Genomic DNA, 18,671 nt, shown 5'->3' on the forward strand with positions numbered 1-18,671 from the left:
TTTCTAATAGGTTTTTCATTACTTAAGAAAAGGCCATGCACACGTAGGATACAGATGTTTGTCAGAGTCAACGGTCTGGTTGTGTATTTGTTACAAAATTCAAACTCCACAGCTGAAAGTGAGCCAGTCTTTATCTGTGTAATGTTTATCTTGGACCAAGATTTAGAAGTAGAAACTTGGAATGCTACTAAAATTGGTACCAACCATCACACACTTTCCCGTTCAGAGCCAGACCTGGATTTTTAGAGTTTTCTAAAAAGCTGCTTACTTCAAATGTATATAAATTAGATCACTTCAGGAGCGCCTGGGTGGCTCAGTCGTTAAGCGTCTGCCTTCGGCTCAAGTCATGATACCAGGGTCCTGGGATCGAGCCCTGCATTGGGCTCCCTGCTTGGCAGGAAGCCTGCTTCTCCTTCTGCCTCTGCTTGTGTTCCTGCTCTCGCTATCTCTGTCAAATAAATAAAATCTTAAAATAAATTAGATCACTTCATATTTAAGGAATTTTACATAAAAATCCCTAAGTTTGTTGTTGGTACTCCTTTGGCATGTCAGGTAAGGATATGGCTTTTCTTTCCTTTTTAAAAGACTCCTTTATTTATTTGAGAGAGAGAGAGCATGCAAGAGGGGGACAGGGCAGAGGGAGAGACTATCCAAGCAGACTTCCTGCTGAGCATGGAGCCATGAGATCAGGACCTGAGCTGAATCCAAGAGTCGACACTCAACCTATTGAGCCGCCCAGGCACCCCATGGTGTGGCTTTAAAGCAATCCTTTTTCTATTCACAGGTTTGAACAAAGTCAGATCATAGTAAATCTGGGCTCTGTCACTTGGCAGGACTCTCTAAGCTTGTTTCCTCATCTATAAAATGGGGAAAGTAATGAATGCACATAAAAGAGTTCTATGAGAGGAGATGGGCAGTTTTAAACTAACCACACAAGTAAGCTCTATTCTTTTTGAATGAGAAATACTTGGTTCTCAAAGGCACTCATTTATCCCAACCAAGAGATGAAATCAGCTTTTTCTAAAAAAAAAAAAAAAAAATGTATTGGAAGTTTGCTAATTTCACTTAACACTAAGCTACAGGATTCAGACCACAGAATGGTGTTTCAGAGCTGGTGGTGAGGAAGACGACTTGGGTCTATATCCCAGATGAAATGTGCTATGTAAATAAAAACATATCCATACTTTGAATTAAGGGAGTGCACTTGTCAATTTCTTAGAAATGATTCACTTATAAAGTTATCACTGATGTGCCATTTACTAGTACAGGAGTTTTTTGACATAGCAGTTCAAGGTAAAAATTACCAACTTTATTTAAAATAAATGCAGTTTATAGTTTAAAATATAGCAAATGAGTCCGAGATTATCTACTCAGAGGTAACTTAGACACAGCTCAGAAGCTAAGTAGTTTCTTAAAATTACTAGTGCCTATAAACTGCCTGACTCACTTAAGTCTTTGCCCCTCAGCTTCACTCTGCAATGCTAGAAAGCAGCAGCAGTCCCCAAGTTACTCTTCCACATTTAATGGTGCCACAGGGTTAAATAATGGCCTTCCTTTTTTGGCCTGAATTTTGCCAAAGTTAGCCTCAAACTCTTTTTTTGTTCCATTTAGATTTGCTAGATGTCCATCCTTTATTCTATAGCCTAGGGAATTCAGTTTCCTTATCCTGTACCGTACTATCTGTGGAGTTAACTCAAGCACCATTGGAGTCTCTTTTATCTGAGCTATGGAAATTCCTTCTTTGAGTAATGCCTGAATTCTCTCTTCCAAAACTGGAACAGAATAATATAAAATGGCAGGACATTTCAAAACTAATTGCTTCAGGTCACGATCTGTGCACTTGAAAGCATTTTTAGAGAAGATAATGCTGTTCTGTATACTTTCTGGGCAAAGTTGAAAAAGAAATCCTTTCAGTTTGGATAGAAGCTGGAGAATTTCAGAGTTTGTGAAACCTTGCTCCTGGAGAAATTCTAGTGTTTCCTTTATAGCTGCAGGAGAATTTAGCAAAATAAATGGATTTTGGCTTAATAATTTCAGTAACCAAACTTTCATGTTGGCCTCGGAGCCACCTAAATTTAGATAACTCTCTTGGAGAATACCTATCATTTGCTTATTTTTCTCAACAGGATTATGAAAAATATTAGATGCAGTTGTCAAAAATCTGCTAATGACCACATTTTTGAGTCCCAACTCTTGAAAGAACTGAATGTTCAGCTTCTGGGTTTCCTGGTCCTTAACAGTAAAGAAAGATTCTGGAAACTGTTCTATTAATTTGACTAACTCTTGCTCGTTTTTGCAGACCAACTGCCAGAGTTCTCTCTGGGTGTTAAAAGTGGTTGGACTGCAGACAACTGCTTCTGGGCAGTGTTCCAAAATACTGGCTATAGCAGCTTCATTGGCACCTAGCAGTTGTAAAACATTTGCAATTTCCTCAACATAGGTTTCATCTTCAAAAAGTACCCATCCTTTTAATCTGCGTATTTTCCTGATATCCACTGAAAATTTAGAGAGCTTTTCCACTGTTCTTTTATTTTCTTTGTTTGACTGACGATCAGTTGTATAGGTGAAGCATGCTAAAGAGGGTCTGTATTTTGAAGCTGCGAGCATCTTTCTGAAAGAACACAGCCTGCAGGGCTGGGAGCTTATCAGCAATTTCCACAGCATGCCGGCAGTCCATTGGCTAATTCCCACCGTCCTGGGGACTCAGAATGTACTCAGCCTACCTGTAACAAAGAAAACACAGGTTTTAACATAAGGGGCATTGACTTTTAGAATGCAAAAATAAATCCGGGCTCTAAGCAGTAGACAGAAATAACATGGATTTAAATTAGACAGGAAAACTGAATTTTGCCAAAGTTAGCCTCAAACTTTTTGTGGAATATTACATATATACTCTTAAATAATTTATAAAGAAACTAACAGACCTCTTCACAACTTAGACATCTTATACATTATAAACACATTGTCTATGTGAGCTTTGCCACAACCTTGTGAAGTAATTTCCATTTTACAGATCAGTAGCAAGCCCATGAAGAGTTCAAAGATCTCAAATGTTATTCTGACACAAATTCCCTTTCCTACAACTCTGTTATGTTTTTCTTTAGGAGACATATTTTACTTCTACACACACACGGTTTTTAAGTTTTTTTAACATTTTACATTTTCAAGTTTATGTTTAGCTGAAGCAAACACTTATTGGGGAAGGGGAGTCATCTCTAATTTTATACTTTAGAGTAAATATTTCTGCTGAATAATTATTATCCAAAGTCAATTTATTTAAAATGAGTTAATAAGTATAAACTTGTTTTATGAGAATTATATGAAAATCTTTTTTATAAATCCAAAATTAAAGTCTTAGCCAGATAACGTAAGGAATGCTATGTGACTGCCCCAGTGGAGCAATGGGCAATCAAATTAAGTGGAATGGGGACCATACTTTTACAAGTCTAACCAGCTGTCCCCACTTGACAGCTTCAGGTCCCTAGAGATGGCTATACTGTGCCTAATGCATTATGGACTTCGGCACTATTTTCTTGTTATCTCTGGTAATGTAAACATGCCTAGTTTGTTGTTGTTGTTGTTGTTTTTTATTTTAACATGTTATTTATTTATTTAAGAGAGAGAGAATGAGAGAGAGAGAGAGAGAGAGCATGAGAGCGGGGGAGGGTCAGAGAGAGAGAGGCAGACTCCCCTGCTGAGCAGGGAGCCCGATGTGGGACTCGATCCCGGGACTCCAGGATCATGACCTGAGCCGAAGGCAGTTGCTTAACCAACTGAGCCACCCAGGCACCCCGCCTAGTTTGTTGTTTTAACTTTTTTTTTTAAGACTGTATTTGAGAGAGAGCATGCACAAATGGGGGAGGGGGATAGAAGCAGAGGAAGGGGGAGAAGCAGACTCCCCAGTGAGCAGGGAGCTGACAAGGGGTCGATCCCAGGACCCTGAGATCATGACCTGAGCCAAAGGCAGACGCTTAACCACTGAGCCACCCAGGCACCCCGTTTTAACTTTTAGTAGCTGAGAGTGTTAAGTGTCGCATCCCTGCCACAAAAACATTAACTGTTTAGCTAGTCAATAGCCTTCCCTTATTACTTGTAGGTTTGAAGGAAAGTTGAAAAAAGCCATAATCCAATCTCTGCCCCTAATAATGCCATCGCCATATATGATTAAGGACTTTTCACTTTCAAGCCTGTCCTAATGCAAATAAATTGCTATTCTCTAAGGAAAAATGACAAGTAACAATGTTCTCAGTTTGGTTTACCATTTGTAATAATAGCTCATTGTTAGTGCCCATGGTGTCCCAAATAATTGTAGGCACAGTTTGTTTTACTACTGGTGGTTCAACCAGAGTTTTGTTCATATAATTCCTAATACCAGTTTCCTTTAGAGGATTCCTAATTAAGCTATTTTAAAATTTCTAGGAGGACCATGGATTTTAACAGGAAGGAGGAGATACTACATAATGAGGATGGGTACATGCAGATCTAATCTGGAGCCCATACTCCACAGGCTTGGGCCTCACATCTGTACCACATGCTGGAAGAAGCGTGGGCTCTGTCGCCAAAATGTCCATGCTCAGTCCTGGTTCTAATTGATGGGGTCATCTTGGGAAAGTTACTTAGCCTCAGATTAAGTCAGTAAACAAGGAGTGATTAGAACAGTCCCTCACAGTAAATGTTCAGTGAGTATGACTACTAATAGTACCATCTGTAAAAGGGAAAGAAAGTACATAAACTTTACAGGGATACTGTGAGTCCAATACTTTGCACAGGTACATAGTAAGCACTCAATAAACAGTAGCCATTACTAGGAAAACCTGGAGCTAAAATTCTTGTACTAATACAACTTTAGATTGTATTTTAGACAGAAGTACATTATTTACAAAGAATAAGTGAAAATTGTGAAAACTGTATTTTAAATGCTTTGGTTGTCCCAAATAACTGTTTATAAAAGCAATACACTCTCACTAAAGGGAATTTGCCAAATTCTGAAAAGAATAAGGAAGTGGAAGAGTCCTTCACAACTGTTCATATCTGATATACATGTCTGTTTTTTTCTGATTCTTGTCCCTTTTAATTTTTATTTTATTTTTTTTAAAGATTTTTATTTACTTTTTTGACAGAGAGAGACACAGCGAGAGAGGGAACACAAGCAGGGGGAGTGGGAGAGGGAGAAGCAGGCTTCCCGCAGAGCAGGGAGCCCGATGCGGGGCTCGATCCCAGGACCCTGGGATCATGACCTGAGCCGAAGGCAGACGCTTAACGACTGAGCCACCCAGGCGCCCCTTGTTTTAATTTTTAAATACATAAAGCAAGGCTACCTTGTATATGAGAAATAGGGTCTTAAGCTCAGCCTACAATTTGAAATTGTGAAGACTCAGAATTTTTCTTGAAAATGTCTTAAGCAGGCACCACACTAAATACTGACATAATGTCTCCCAGTAAGGCTAGCACAGCAAGGGGCTCCTCAGCACTGAAGGAGATCCCGGTGTTTGGCTAAACACCAGATGAAGTTATGTGGCTTAGTGTGGGGGTTACACTATACAAAATGACAGGTTAAATGTTAGCACCACATGGACCATGGCAAGATGCTTCTGCCCAATGACTCGGAGGGTAAAGCAGGCCGTCTCACATTTCCTGCTTACTCCAGGATGAACCATCATGTGCCCGGTGAGCTGTCCCACAATTAACGCTATCTTGCTCTTTCTTATTCTCTCTCTGATGAGCAAACACAGTTGACTGCAAAAGTGAAGAGCACAAATGTTGTGACTCCTCTATAATCAACACAAATCATATATACATTGATTTATTTTATGCACTCTAAGTATCTAAACTTGGCATCAAAAACACTCTATAAACATTTAAAATGAGTACATGACATATGACAGATACACTGTAATTCTGTAATTCATTCCCTAAGAATGAGTATTTGGGCTATTTGTAGTATTTGTAATATGCTGATTATCTGTCCACATTTCATCATTTTTAGGATGAATCCCTAGGAGAATTACTGAAAAAGAGATGTGAGAACATTTTAAGAGCTAGGTTGTTAATTTACTATCCAGAAAAAAGATCTCAGTTGACCTTGTCACAAGCAGTATGACTGGTTCATCAGTTTTAATTCTGATATGTGAAAAATGAACACAATACTAATTTAACTCCATTTTCTTCTATTAATGAGGCTGAGCTTAATGAATTATTTTGGCCATCTTTATTTCCTTTTGTGAGTTAACTATTCCTGCCTTTTTAAACAGGAATCTTTCTGTTTTTTAAAAACTGACTTATATAAATTCTTCATATATTAAAAAAAAAATCCTCTTGTTTTTGGATTTTCTCCAATTCTCTTTCAGTTGTAAATGGTATATTCCAGCATTACCAAAGTGGTTACATTTTTTTTTATTGTGGTAAGATATAAATTTTACTATTTTTAGGTATACAATTCAGTGGCATTAAGTAAATTCACAAAGTTGTACAACCTCTACCACTATTTCCAGAACTTTTTCATCACCCCAAACACAAACTCTGTTCCCATTAAACAGTAACTCCCCATTCTTTCCTCCTCTCAGCCCCTGGTAACTTCTACTTTCTGTCTCTAGGAATTTGCCTATTCTTGGTACTTCATATAAGTAAGTGGTCATACAGTATTTGTCCTGTTGCATTTGGCTAGTTTCACTCGGCATAACATCTTCAAAGTTCATACATAGTATAGCACATGTCAGAACAAAGTGGTTAATTTTAAGTGGGCAAGGGTCATGGAAGTTTCCCTCTTCTTGATGATTCCTACTGCTTTTACGTACCACATGGTCAGAGAAAAATTCATCCATATGTCCTTCTATATTTTTGTTTGATTTTAAGAAGTTAGCTCCTTTAATTCACTTGAAATTTCTGTTGTGAGCTGAAAGTCTAAATAAATTATCAATAGTTTAGCTATCTCCAAGCACTGTTTTTGAACAATCCTTTTCTTCCCCATGATTTGTGAGGTCTCCTTTACTATACATTAAATGTAGCTTTTGATTCTACCTAGCCTCCGTCCTCACTCTCCTGATATTTTGCAATTCCCTGAATGAGCCAGGAGGCTAATTTCTTTGCTGCAAACTCGGCTCCCTCTGCCAGACCATTCTAAAACAATCTCTGGGTCAATGCACTCTTGCATACCCCCCACAACGATGTCAAATCTCCTCAGCTTGGACCTCCAGCTTCTCCTGACCCCTACTCCACTCTCATCCAATGCTCTCGCCTCTACTCTGTACAAAGAAAGGAGAGCAACTCATCACACCAAACTTACACCTTCTGCTATCTCCCCTTTCCTACAATTATACCTTTCAGCATTCAGGGTAATCCCTGCTTCTGTACTGATCCCAACCTCTCTGGCCTGAACACCTCCAGAGCCCTTTTTTCTCATATACTCACTCCTTCAGCTGTATCGTTCCCTCTGGGGCTCCCACCCTTCAGCTCAATGGATCTTCTCACTGCCACTCCAGCTAAAACCCTATTTTCTCTTACCTTCAGTTAATTCTTGCAGATCCTTCTTTCTCTCCAATTCCTCTCCTCCTACTTATATAGATCCCAATAAAGACAATTCCCATGTGATTAGAGCCAATGAGGTCTGTTCGTTCCTGTCTCTTCTGACCTCTGCAGCTTTCAGCATAGTCGACCACTTTCTCCATGAAATACTCTCTCACCTGATTTCCAGGACTTCCCACTCTCAGTTCTCTTCCCCCTCTTGCTACACTCTCACTTCCCTTTATCTATCTCCTTTGCAGGCTCATCTTCAAGGCTTGATTCTAGACCCTCTCCTCTTCTTACCTTACAGTTTCTCCTCAGAGATCCTGTCCTCATCCAGGGCTTCAGTTAATCACTTGGGCTTCTCTCCAACTTCTTCTCAAAATGTGATCTTGTCACCTCCCTGCAATAAACTTTTCAATGGCACTTTAGGATAAAGACATAAAACAAAATACAAATGCCTTACACCATGGTCTAAAAGGCCTCTCTGTCTGGGCTCTGTCACTACCCGAATCTGTGCCCATCTGCCCCACCCCCAACCCCACCAGCCACACCAGTTCTTTTCAGTCCCTGGTGCTCTGCCTGTGCCCACCACAGGGTCTTTGAAGGCTGAGGGCTGTTCCCCATGCCCAAAGTGGCCCTAACTCCTAGGTCTGAGGGTCACTCTCTCAGGGAAACTTCCCTGACCATCTTGAATAGACTAAGTCTCCTGTCCCCATTATAGGCTCTCATGGCACCAGGACTGCTCCTCTGTGCCACCTGTCATAGCCGCAGCTGTTCATGTGTTGTTTCTGTCTCACCCTCCAGGAGGGCAGAGAATCATCACCACCATGTTCCAATGAATTGCTTCCCTACCCTTCACTTCACTGGCATTGCCGACTCTAGGAGGCATTCCTGGACAAGGAGGATCTTTGTGTGTGCTCTTCCACTGCGTCTTGCTCTTAACCTTACTGTAGCACTTAACCTCCTGTAAAGTTCTTCATCCATTCAACCAGTGGTTTTTCTTTTTTCTTTTTAAGCTCATGCTGTGTTGTCAGGCATTAGGTTAGATACTAGCTGTTCTGCTACAATGTTTCTTCCTAACTTTGGATCAGAGACCCACTGGAGAACCTGGTAAGAGCCACAGACTCTCTTTCCAAAAAGAAAAAAAGAAAAGACCTGTACTCACAACATTTGCAAAAGATTTTACCAGGATTCATGGGCACCCTGCAGCCCAGCTGTAAACAACCTGTACTAGATTGCAAGCACTGGGAGGGCAGGGTCTGAGTTCTGTTCTTCTCTGTCCCTTGTACCCAGCAAAGAACTTGGTCCACAGGGGAACAAAATAAGTATTTGTCAACTGAAACTGAATGAACAAATCCAGTTCATGAGGCAGCCTAAGGTAGTGTGTAAAACTGTGGTCTGTATGGACTTAATTCCTGGTCATTGGTTGTGTTGTGATGTGGGAAAGTCACATCATCTCTCTGTGCCTCAGCTGGAGTGTCAGGAAAATAGGGACACTACATTCTGGGTGCCTGTGAAGACTACATTGAGTTAATACCATAACCACTTACAGAGTACTCAGAAAAGTTATTAAATCACCACAAAAACCCATTTTAAAGATGAGGAAACAGATGCAGGTAAAATAACCTGCCCAAGGTTGCTCAGCTAACAGGGCAGACCTTGGATTCAAACCCAACAACTTGGCTCCAGAGTACAGCTCTTACCCTGTGCCCTACACAGCAATGCTCTGGGCAAATGTTTGTTAAATCACAATGTGGTCTATTCCCAGATACTTCATGCTTCTTAAGCATTCCTGAGGAGATAAGTTCACTTCTGGAATATGCACAGTTTTCATACTTAATACAGTCTGCTCTACAACATCAGTAATAATTCAATTAAGTTCTACTTTTATAACATGTATGATCTGACAGTTTCAAATTAACCCTAATGTTTATAAATAAGTAAAAAATGAGGACCGAAGGAAGATCTCGGGGAATGATTGACAGCCACACATCCATCTTGTGGGGCCGGCGCTTGTCCAGAGGAACTTCTGACCTCTGGCGCCTGGGCATCTGCCCAGGCCAGGGAGGCTGAGCGGCTGGCGGGGAGTCCTGTTTCTCGGTGCGCGACCCCGGACCCCTGCCTGTCGGCCGCTTTGTTGCTGGTGAGGCTCCCCCCCCGGCGGCGGAGAAAGGGGTGCGACTCACCTGTCCACTCCGCGCAAGACGCACTGAGTCCCGGGTCCCCGGCTCCGTGCTTCCTCCCTCCCCCCGCCGAGGTTCCCCGTGGCCTGCCGTCTTCCCGAGGCCTGGGAAGAGGGGTCAAGGTCCCAAGACTAGGGTCCCAACAGGGCCGCTAATTTCTCCCAGCACGCTGTCCCGGCCCCCTGCCCCTCTACCCGCAGCCAATCACGGCACAGGAGGCCCGTGAGCCCGCAGACATACGCCCCCTCAGTCCCAACTCAGCCAATCAAGGTGCGGGACGCAGGCCACGCGACCCTCACGCAAGGCGGGGCTGCGCGACGGAGGCGGGCCAGCGTGGGAATCAGCTTTCCCGGAAACAGCCGGGTGCAGCAATTAATGAGCCTGGCATTTTCACACCCTTTCCTTGCTAGCAAGTTCCGGTCGTTTTGTCCCTTGGGGAATGTCACTAGCCCATAAGAGAAAACGTAAAAGTAACTCAGAAACCGCTGTATCTTGAAGCTATAGCCATTCAGAATTCCCCAAATAATTCGATAGGTAAAGAACTAATTTACAAAAAAAAAAAAAATGTAGTTCAAAAAACAAAAAACCTCTTTGGAACATAGCTAGCCTTACTGCTACCCCTCCCACCCGCCCCCAGTAGTGAGCGACTGTGTCTGATATGTCTTTAAAAGCCTCCCCCTGCCACTTTCGCCTAAATACTTGCCTTTTCCGATAAACTGTCCAGTGGTTTACATTCTAATTATTACCAGTGATGCCAACCTCATAAACTAATTTCTCCTTAAAGCCAGTCCCAATGTCTATCCCATTTATTCTTATATTTATCTATCAATCAACAAATACTTATGGTATGCCTATTAAGTTCCAAGCATGTGAAACAGCAATGAGAAGACAGCAGTGGACAAGACAAGGGGGAATAAAGTACATTCCCGGTCCTGATGGAGTTTACATGTAGGACAGCGAAGGACAAAGACATTAACAACCAATAACATGATTAATCCCAACTAGAGTTAAATGTTTCCAAAGACAGGGTGCCCCGACCCTGCCTATGTCCTATGCTCCTGTATAGAGTTGGGAGTCGGGAAAGCTGTGATTTTCCCAGGCTGGAGATCTCTCCCTTCATGAGTTTCATAGCACACTGTGCACAGTTCTAACACAGCCTGAACACACACCACCGTAATTCTTCCAGACTGCCCTCTCACTTTGTGAACTCCTTGTGGAAACTTACGGATTTATTTTCCTATGAACAATATTTGGCACATTACAGGAACCCAGGAAATGCTAATTGGAGCCTAGCCTTAATACTCAGTTTGTGCTCAATAGGCTTTTTGAGATGGACTGACATTTGCACTTTAATTACACTGAGCAGCAGCAAGAATCCTAGCTCTTTATCGCAAGATCAACTCTGATTTCCAGGACATTCTAAAATTAAATGAGTAGCTCATGTATATGAGGCTAGGGCTGCTTGTCCAGTAACCCTTCTCCTTCTGAGTTATCCTTATATAAAAATCCTATTATTCATGGCTTTACTGAACACTTTTTCCTGCAATTCAAGGATCTGGGACCTGGATTAACCAAAATGTTTCACTGCATTAGGAAAAGGGAATTAGAGTAGGATACAGAGAAGGGAAGGCAGTTAAGGAATGTAAACTCAAGCACTTTAGAACTGCATGCTGCAATCACTGGTCAGGAGGAAGGGAGCAGACATGTACACTAGGGTGCTGGCAGCTTAGCTTGTACAAGGGCTCCACATAGTTGTATAAGAAATGGTAATACATATGATCATGTGCATTGTAATCAAAACTTGAAACTGACCAAGTCAGCTATGCCAACTGTATTAAATAAAGGCTACCTAAAGTTTTTCCATTCCAAGTATTTAGTGAATTTCTAGGACCACGCAATCAGAAAAAAAGCAGTTGGATGGAGAAATGGAAAAAAGAAGCCAGTATTATGGATATTACCTATAGGAAAATTACAAACATGTCTGAAATTGTGGGAAGATCCTGAAGTTTCTAGTACTTAAGAGATGTATTAAAAATATACTGTTATGGGCTGCCTGGGTGGCTCAGTCGGTTAAGCTTCTGCCTTCGGCTCAGGTCATGATCTCAGGGTCCTGGGATCAAGCCCCATGTCGGGCTCCCTGCTCAGCGGGGAGTCTGCTTCTCCCTCTCCCTCTGCTGCTCCCCCTGCTTGTGCTCTCTCTCAAATAAATAAATAAATAAATAAAATCTTTAAAAAAATATACTGTTATCAGGCTTTTATATCCCAATTTTACTAATTTATTTCAAGTGAATGTAAAAGCATAAAAACTTTGCATGCGTTCTTTCAAAAGTTTGGTTTCCTCAACTCAATTTTTCCAAGTTGCAGAACAGAACAGGTTTTGTTAATAAGATTTCAAGATACATTTCCTGAATGAATATAAGGTCTTAAATCCCTCAACCACCAGCAGGGTTTTCAGAACACTAACCCTTCTGGTTAGGGGAAAACACTGTATTCAAATATCTGCTTACCTGAGATACACTAATACCTGTCTTTCCCTTTCAGTGATTCTTTTTAGTTACAATTTAGACCAAACTGAAAAAGCTTTCCAAAAAACCCCCTAAAAGCCCAAATCCCCCTACATTTAAAAGTAAAGTATCAGTGTCTCTGCTGAAACAATGTTCTTTTACTAAAGTATTTATTCACATTGAAACTGAATCTTTTAGGGGCGCCTGGATGGCTCAGTCTGTTAGGTGTCCGTCTTGATCTCTGCTCAGGTCTTGATCTCAGGCCCATGAGTTCAAGCCCCGCATTTGGCTCCACATTGGGCGTGGAGCCTACTTAAAAACAAAAAAAACCTGAATCTTTTATTCCCCTGGATGATGATGGCAAATCCCAGGTCTATGAATTTCTCAATGCTGTACAGTACAATCAGGTCCAAAGAGTAGGTTGCTAAATAGAAGCATCATGAAAAACAATTAAAATATCACTCCTTATTAACAGTGGTGAAAGAAGATAAAACATATTTTTTTTCTTTTCTCAGTAATGGAACTTATCAATCAGTGTTAATTCATTATTCAGGATGCTTTTTAAAATGGGTATCATATAAAAAATATGTTACTGTTTTTGCATTTTAGACTCAAATTATTCTTAAAAGTTACCTTTAAATACAATTAACACACTGAACATCTATCACAACTAAGAGTGGGAAAATAAAAAAAAACACTGGTTATAATTCCAAAAGGAAAAAACTAGCCTACGAGAGACAGGAATGGGATAATAATAGTAATGAGAATAACAACAGCTAACCACAGCTGTAGCATAGAGTTAGGCAGACTGTGCACTGCACAATCCAGGGAGCTATAAAGCATGGCAGCCCTGCAGCTAACACTTATCGACTAACCTGCCACATGCCAGGCACTGTTATGAGCATTTCATATGTAGTATAAAGCAGATACTACTCTCATCCCTATATCATAAATAAGAAAAAAAAAGGCACAGAAGGTTAATAACTTGCCCAAGATCTCAAATGAGTGGCAGAGCCAGGCCTTTGACTCCAGAGCTCACATTATTAACTGTAGTGACTAACTCATAGTCATAAGCCCCATTATCTGAAATAACCTCTTTGGTTTTAAATCTTTCTTGCAGATAGGTATTATAAAAAGTATAAAGCATTTGGAAGTTAGTAATCTTATTTGGAATAATTTTGAAAAATACTCTATTACTAAATAAATGGGAGCTGTTCCTTCATCCAGAATGGTTACATGTGGTTTATAGACTCTGTCTCTGATTTGTAATCACATCTCACAGAACAATGCTCTCCCCCTTAACTAAAACAAAAACTTAAAAAGAAAAGAAAAAACAACCACCACCAAGTACACAAGATTCCATATATGCATATACTTTAATAACAAGGTCACTTAGCTGTAAATGAACAAGGGGAGACAAAGAGAACTTAACACATGATACTTCCACAGATTTGGGTCAAAACAGGCATACATGAAGATTTAAAACATATACTGTCTATGTTAACAGAGGCTATAACTACCAATTTTGATTGCGCACATTTTCTAAAACATTATTATCAAAGACTGTAAAGTTAGATCAAACAATGATATCAAGAAAATTTTGCCCTAAAATTTTAACAAAGTCTTTTAAGAAAGTCTAAAAACCTATTTTCCCACATTGACTCTCAAAACTTTTTTATATCAGAATATCAGTTTGCCACTTTAACTTTTACCATACATGAAAAATTATCAAAAATATATTGATGGGTCTATATTAATTGTGACTATTTATATTTACATTAAGCAAAATTTTTACCAAGTTATTTATATACAAATTACCATTTGTCCTATGTGAAATTCATTAAAAAGTTTATAACTATAGAAATGTCATTAGAAACAATGCATTTCAAAATGTAACTGCTTTCCATCAATGAAGAACACTTTAAAATAATTTAACTGAAAAAAGTAGTGAACTCCCCACCAATTTCAGCTGCAACAGTATTCCTCCTGAATGTTTTCTGTGATTTAAGGGGGAAAAAAAAAAAACTGGGTAAAGTTTGACTGCAAGGAATTAAATGATAAAAATTTGATGAGTGTTTACCGATCTTATCTTCAACAACTGTACAGTCTAATTAGGGTTGGTGCTAAAAAAACCCAGCAATTTTTTTAAACTTTTACTTTTTATTATTGCTGTTCATATATATATTACTACTGAAGTATAACTGACAGACAATATTATATTAAGTTTCAGGTGTACATCATACTGATTCAACAATTCAATACGTTACTCAATGCTCAACATGATAAATACAGTTAGCAGTAATTTAAAAATTGCCAACAGTTTAAGATAACTGAAGAAACATGTCTTTTAAAACTGGTAAATGTACTGTTTTAGATACTTTTCATATAAACAAATCATAAAATAGTATCCCACATCCAATTCAACTGAATATAGCCATGGCTTTTTGATACCTCTAAAAAGGGCCAATATTAAAAAAAATTAAACTATTCCTGAACTGGAAAGAATTTAGATTTCAGAAGTATCACAACAGATAAAAGAAACTTATAAACATTTAAGAGGCAAAGATTTGGGGAAAAGTTCATAAAGAGATTATGTTAATACCACTAAAATAAAAAGTCACTTTAATTGTTTTAAACTCATGGTCACATAGTAAGGAATTGAAAAAGAGAGTTTTTTCTGAGAAAAAACTTGAGCACAACATTATTACTTTTTCAGATTTAAAGATCATCAATTAAGATGACCATAAAACTAAGTGCAGCAATTTGTCCAGTAGAGATGAACTTCTCTTATCTAAGAATTAACTGATTTTGTAACAATCACTGAAAAGTTTAAGCCTCAGTTTCTCTAGTTTGAAAAAAAATGATTAGCTCCATTTTGGAAATTGTCTTAATTTATGTTGATCACACACTACACTAAAGCAAGAAATAAAGGTCTAAAATATTTACCTAATTAGTGCTCTGTCGCTGGACCTTAGGACCAATACTCTGCGTGTCCTCTTCCTCGCTAGGACGTTTCCCACTGCTGAGACCAGTGCCCATGGAGCTTCTTCCTACATATTTAAAAAAATGTATTTTTTTTTAAGTGTATGTTTAATATAGGAATGGTAAAAAGAACGGTATGCTCAAATGCTTCATTCTTACCTTGCTTTAATAGATGAGTTTGCTGACTGTCTCCATGAGCATAATGTAAAATACCACTCCCTTGAGAGCAACCTGTTAGTATTTAAAAATACTTAAATTACTTAAATTTACTTAAAATTTAGTAAAATTACTTAAATCCCAAGTCGGATGTATTAAGACTACAAATCTAATTTTTAGTAACAGTATTAAGGGCATTTATGCTTTTTAGGACTAAACCTCAATCCTTCATATGAGCCAAAAATCACATGCCCAAATCAGGAAAATTTAAACTTAAGGTCATAGAAATGTTGACTTTTGGTTCAAAGGCAAAATCACTGATAATCATTTTCTAAAAAACATTCCTTTACTGAATAACAATTAGACACTTGAGCATGGAAGCAAAATATAGAGCGACAGTGAGATATATATCCTCCTTTCACCTCTTGTCCCTTTATTCCACATTTTTCCCTCAGTGCCTGTCCAAAACATATGTCCTTGGAGAGAAGTGAATGAGGGTCTGCCAGATGAGAATTAAACAATTCAAATCACACAAAGAGGAGGAAATACAATGTGGCAGTTACCTAGCCTAAGCAATTACATTAACCCTCTAAAAAGAAACAATGTTACAGGAGAATGGGTTGGCACAGAAAGTAGGTTCTAGAGAAACATTTTTGTCAGTGTGTCCAGATTATGGACAAATATGAACATTCTAGCTCCTACAGAGAAGTCACCTCATGGTCTGAACAAGGCAATCTACTTATTTTTTATTGTAATTTCATGCTCATCAAGTTCCTCTGGATAAAGAATTCAGCTTTTCAGGTACTCAAAATTGGGAAAGTGAATGCCCTCATCAGGGATGAGGGCTTCCATCACTGGAAAGGGATACCTCCACCATAAATAATAAACGAGCGTTCCCTGTTGATACATATTTTTTAAAGATTTTATTTGTCAGAGAGAGAGGGGGGGAGAGAAAGAGAGGGAGAGAGCACAAGGAGGGAGAGTGGCAGGCAGAGGTAGAAGCAGGCTCTCCCGTTGAGCAAGGAGCCCGATGCGGGACTCAATTCCAGGACCCTGGGATCATGACCTGAGCCGAAGGCAGACGCTTAACTGACTGAGCCACCCAGGCGACCCTGATTTTTTTTTTTATTTTTTTTTTTAAGATTTTATTTATTTATTTGAGAGAGAGAGAAATCACAAGTAGGCAGACAGGCAGACAGGCAGAGGGAGAGGGAGAAACAGGCTCCCCGCTGAGCAGGGAGCCCGATGTGGGGATCCTAAACTCCTGGGATCATGACCTGAGCCAAAGGCAGATGCTTAACCTACTGAGCCACCCAGGTGCCCCCCTGGTATTTTAAATCATATGGTTGGTGTGTGTGTGTGTGTGTGTATTTATGTATGTATGGATGGATGGATGGATTGATTTAGGGGGTAGTGCAGAGGGAGAGAGAGAATCTTAAGCAGGCTCCACAACCAGTGTGGAACCTGATGCAGGGCTCAATCTCATGACCCTGAGATCATGACCTGAGCCAAAATCAAGAATCGGATGCTTAACTGACTGAGCCACCCAGGCGCCCCTAAATCACATGAGTTTTAAACTTCTAGTCTGCCAGTCACAGGATGGTCACCTCTAATTATAATAAAAACACTCAGTTGTTGGACTTGTTGAAGGTCAGATTCTGGACTATAGCAAATTATCCACTGAATGGTGCTTTTCCTGGTTTTACCATCAGCAGGGCTTCCCCTAATAGTGATAATTGTTGTCTTGCATTATTGTACAAGATTATTTAAAACTTCACACAACAATGTGAACATACTTAATTCCACTGAATTGTACATTTAAAATGGTTAAATGCTGGGCGCCTGGGTGGCTCAGTTGGTTAAGCGACTGCCTTTGGCTCAGGTCATGATCTTGGAGTCCCTGGATCGAGTCCCACATCGGGCTCCCTGCTCAGCAGGGAGTCTGCTTCTCCCTCTGACCCTAACCCCTCTCATGTGCTCGCTCTCATTCTCTCAAATAAATAAATAAAATCTTTAAAAAATAAAATAAAATAAAATGGTTAAATGCTAAGTTTTATGTTTACATATATTTTGCTATCAAGAAAACTTCAACAGGGGCGCTTGGGTGGCTCTGTCGGTTGAGCATTGGACTCTTGGTTTCTGCTCCGGTCATGATCTCGGGATTGAGCCCTACATCGGGCTCCCCACTCAGCAGGGAGTCTGCTTGGGATTCCTTCCATCTCCCTCTGTCCCTCCCCCTGATCACATACACACTCTCTCTAAAATAAATACATTAAAAAGAAAGAAAGAAAGGAAACTTCAACAAATACATTTTTGATTATCGTATTTAGTCATACCTTATACATTTGTTGAGTGCTCCTTTATGCTAGAGATTATACTAGGTACTAGGGACACAGATATTACTAAGACATGAAGTCTTGTATTCAAGGGGCTCACAGTCCAAGTAGAAGGTGACAGATACATAAAATCACTAAGTACAAATAAATGTTATTATAATGGCTCTGGGATGGAAGTTGTTACAGCATACAGTGAGGACACTGAGGAAGGAAAAGTCAATTTTACTGGAAGATTCAGAGGTAGGCTAAATCACAGACTAGTCACCTCATTTTCTCAACTTCATCAATTTTATTCCTCTTCCAGTTCTAAGATAAATGAGAATAATCTCATAAAAAAAATACTGAGTGAAAGCAGCCAGATACAAAAAAGAGAATACAAACTACAGGATTCTATAAAGTTCAAAAATGGGCAAAAAATTATAGTATTAGAAATCAGGAGAATGATTACTTTTAAAGATGAGAGGGTAAATTAATAAGCTCAATAAATACATTCAGAATTTCCTTAAGATAGCAGTTTATTTCTTTAGAGAGTTAAATGATAAGCAGGCACTTAGAATCTTCCTGTGGCCCTAAATTCATGAATATCTCAACTGCCTGTAACTTCCCCATAAGAATGCAGTAAATTGGGGCACCTGGGTGGCTCAGTCATCAAGCATCTGCCTTTGGCTCAGGTCATGATCCCAGGGTCCTGGGATCGAGCCCCACATAGGGCTCCCTGCTCAGTGGGGAGCCTGCTTCTCCCTCCCCCTGCTTGTGCATGCTCTCTCTCTCTCAAATACAGATTTTATTTATTTGAAAGAGAGAGACAGAGATAGTGACAGAGATAGCGAGAAGACAGCATGAGCGGGGAGGAGAGGGAGAGCAGGAAGCCCGATGGGGTTCGATCCCAGGACCCTGGAACCATGACCTGAGCCAAAGGCAGATGCTTAACTGACAGAGCCACCCAGGTGTCCCAAATAAATAAAATGTTTTAAAAAAATTCTAACTCTAAGCTACTGTGGGGGGAA

At 39.8% G+C, this 18,671-nt stretch overlaps 2 protein-coding genes across 8 annotated transcripts in view; both read right to left on the minus strand.

The window, feature by feature from the left end:
* CRY1 (cryptochrome circadian regulator 1) overlaps positions 1-18,671 on the minus strand; it is a 111,820-nt gene that overhangs the window by 6,467 nt on the left and 86,682 nt on the right. The window contains exons 11-13 of one of the 3 annotated variants that reach the window (XM_032416179.1): positions 15,332-15,403; positions 15,137-15,240; positions 2,641-2,723 (exon numbers count right to left, since the gene is read on the minus strand). In XM_032416179.1, the coding sequence (XP_032272070.1) occupies positions 15,137-15,240; positions 15,332-15,403 (176 nt within the window). In that variant the 3' untranslated portion in view covers positions 2,641-2,723. Of the gene's footprint in view, positions 1-2,640; positions 2,724-11,953; positions 14,188-15,136; positions 15,241-15,331; positions 15,404-18,671 lie in introns of those variants that run through there. The other 2 variants (XM_032416178.1, XM_032416180.1) reach the window with 2 other exon arrangements.
* MTERF2 (mitochondrial transcription termination factor 2) lies at positions 684-15,217 on the minus strand. 5 transcript variants are annotated; one of them, XM_032416183.1, is made up of 4 exons: positions 9,690-10,231; positions 7,804-7,926; positions 5,630-5,736; positions 684-2,723 (listed from the first exon to the last, which is right to left on the minus strand). In XM_032416183.1, exon 4 carries the CDS (start codon positions 2,662-2,664, stop codon positions 1,507-1,509), a length of 1,158 nt encoding a protein of 385 aa, XP_032272074.1. In that variant the 5' UTR covers positions 2,665-2,723; positions 5,630-5,736; positions 7,804-7,926; positions 9,690-10,231; the 3' UTR covers positions 684-1,506. The 5 variants fall into 5 exon arrangements, with proteins under 5 accessions (XP_032272074.1, XP_032272075.1, XP_032272076.1 ...); XM_032416184.1 differs by lacking the exon at positions 5,630-5,736 and having other exon boundaries at positions 7,804-7,903; positions 9,690-10,230; XM_032416185.1 differs by lacking the exon at positions 5,630-5,736 and having other exon boundaries at positions 7,804-7,913; positions 9,690-10,230.

This window comes from Phoca vitulina, unplaced genomic scaffold (genome assembly GCF_004348235.1).
Source record: "Phoca vitulina isolate PV1807 unplaced genomic scaffold, GSC_HSeal_1.0 scaffold19, whole genome shotgun sequence".
NCBI classification, from domain to species: Eukaryota; Metazoa; Chordata; class Mammalia; order Carnivora; family Phocidae; genus Phoca; species Phoca vitulina.

Excerpts from the sequence above, each read along its gene's own strand:
- MTERF2 (XM_032416186.1), bottom strand. The coding sequence starts at position 2,664 with ATGCTGTGGAAATTGCTGATAAGCTCCCAGCCCTGCAGGCTGTGTTCT.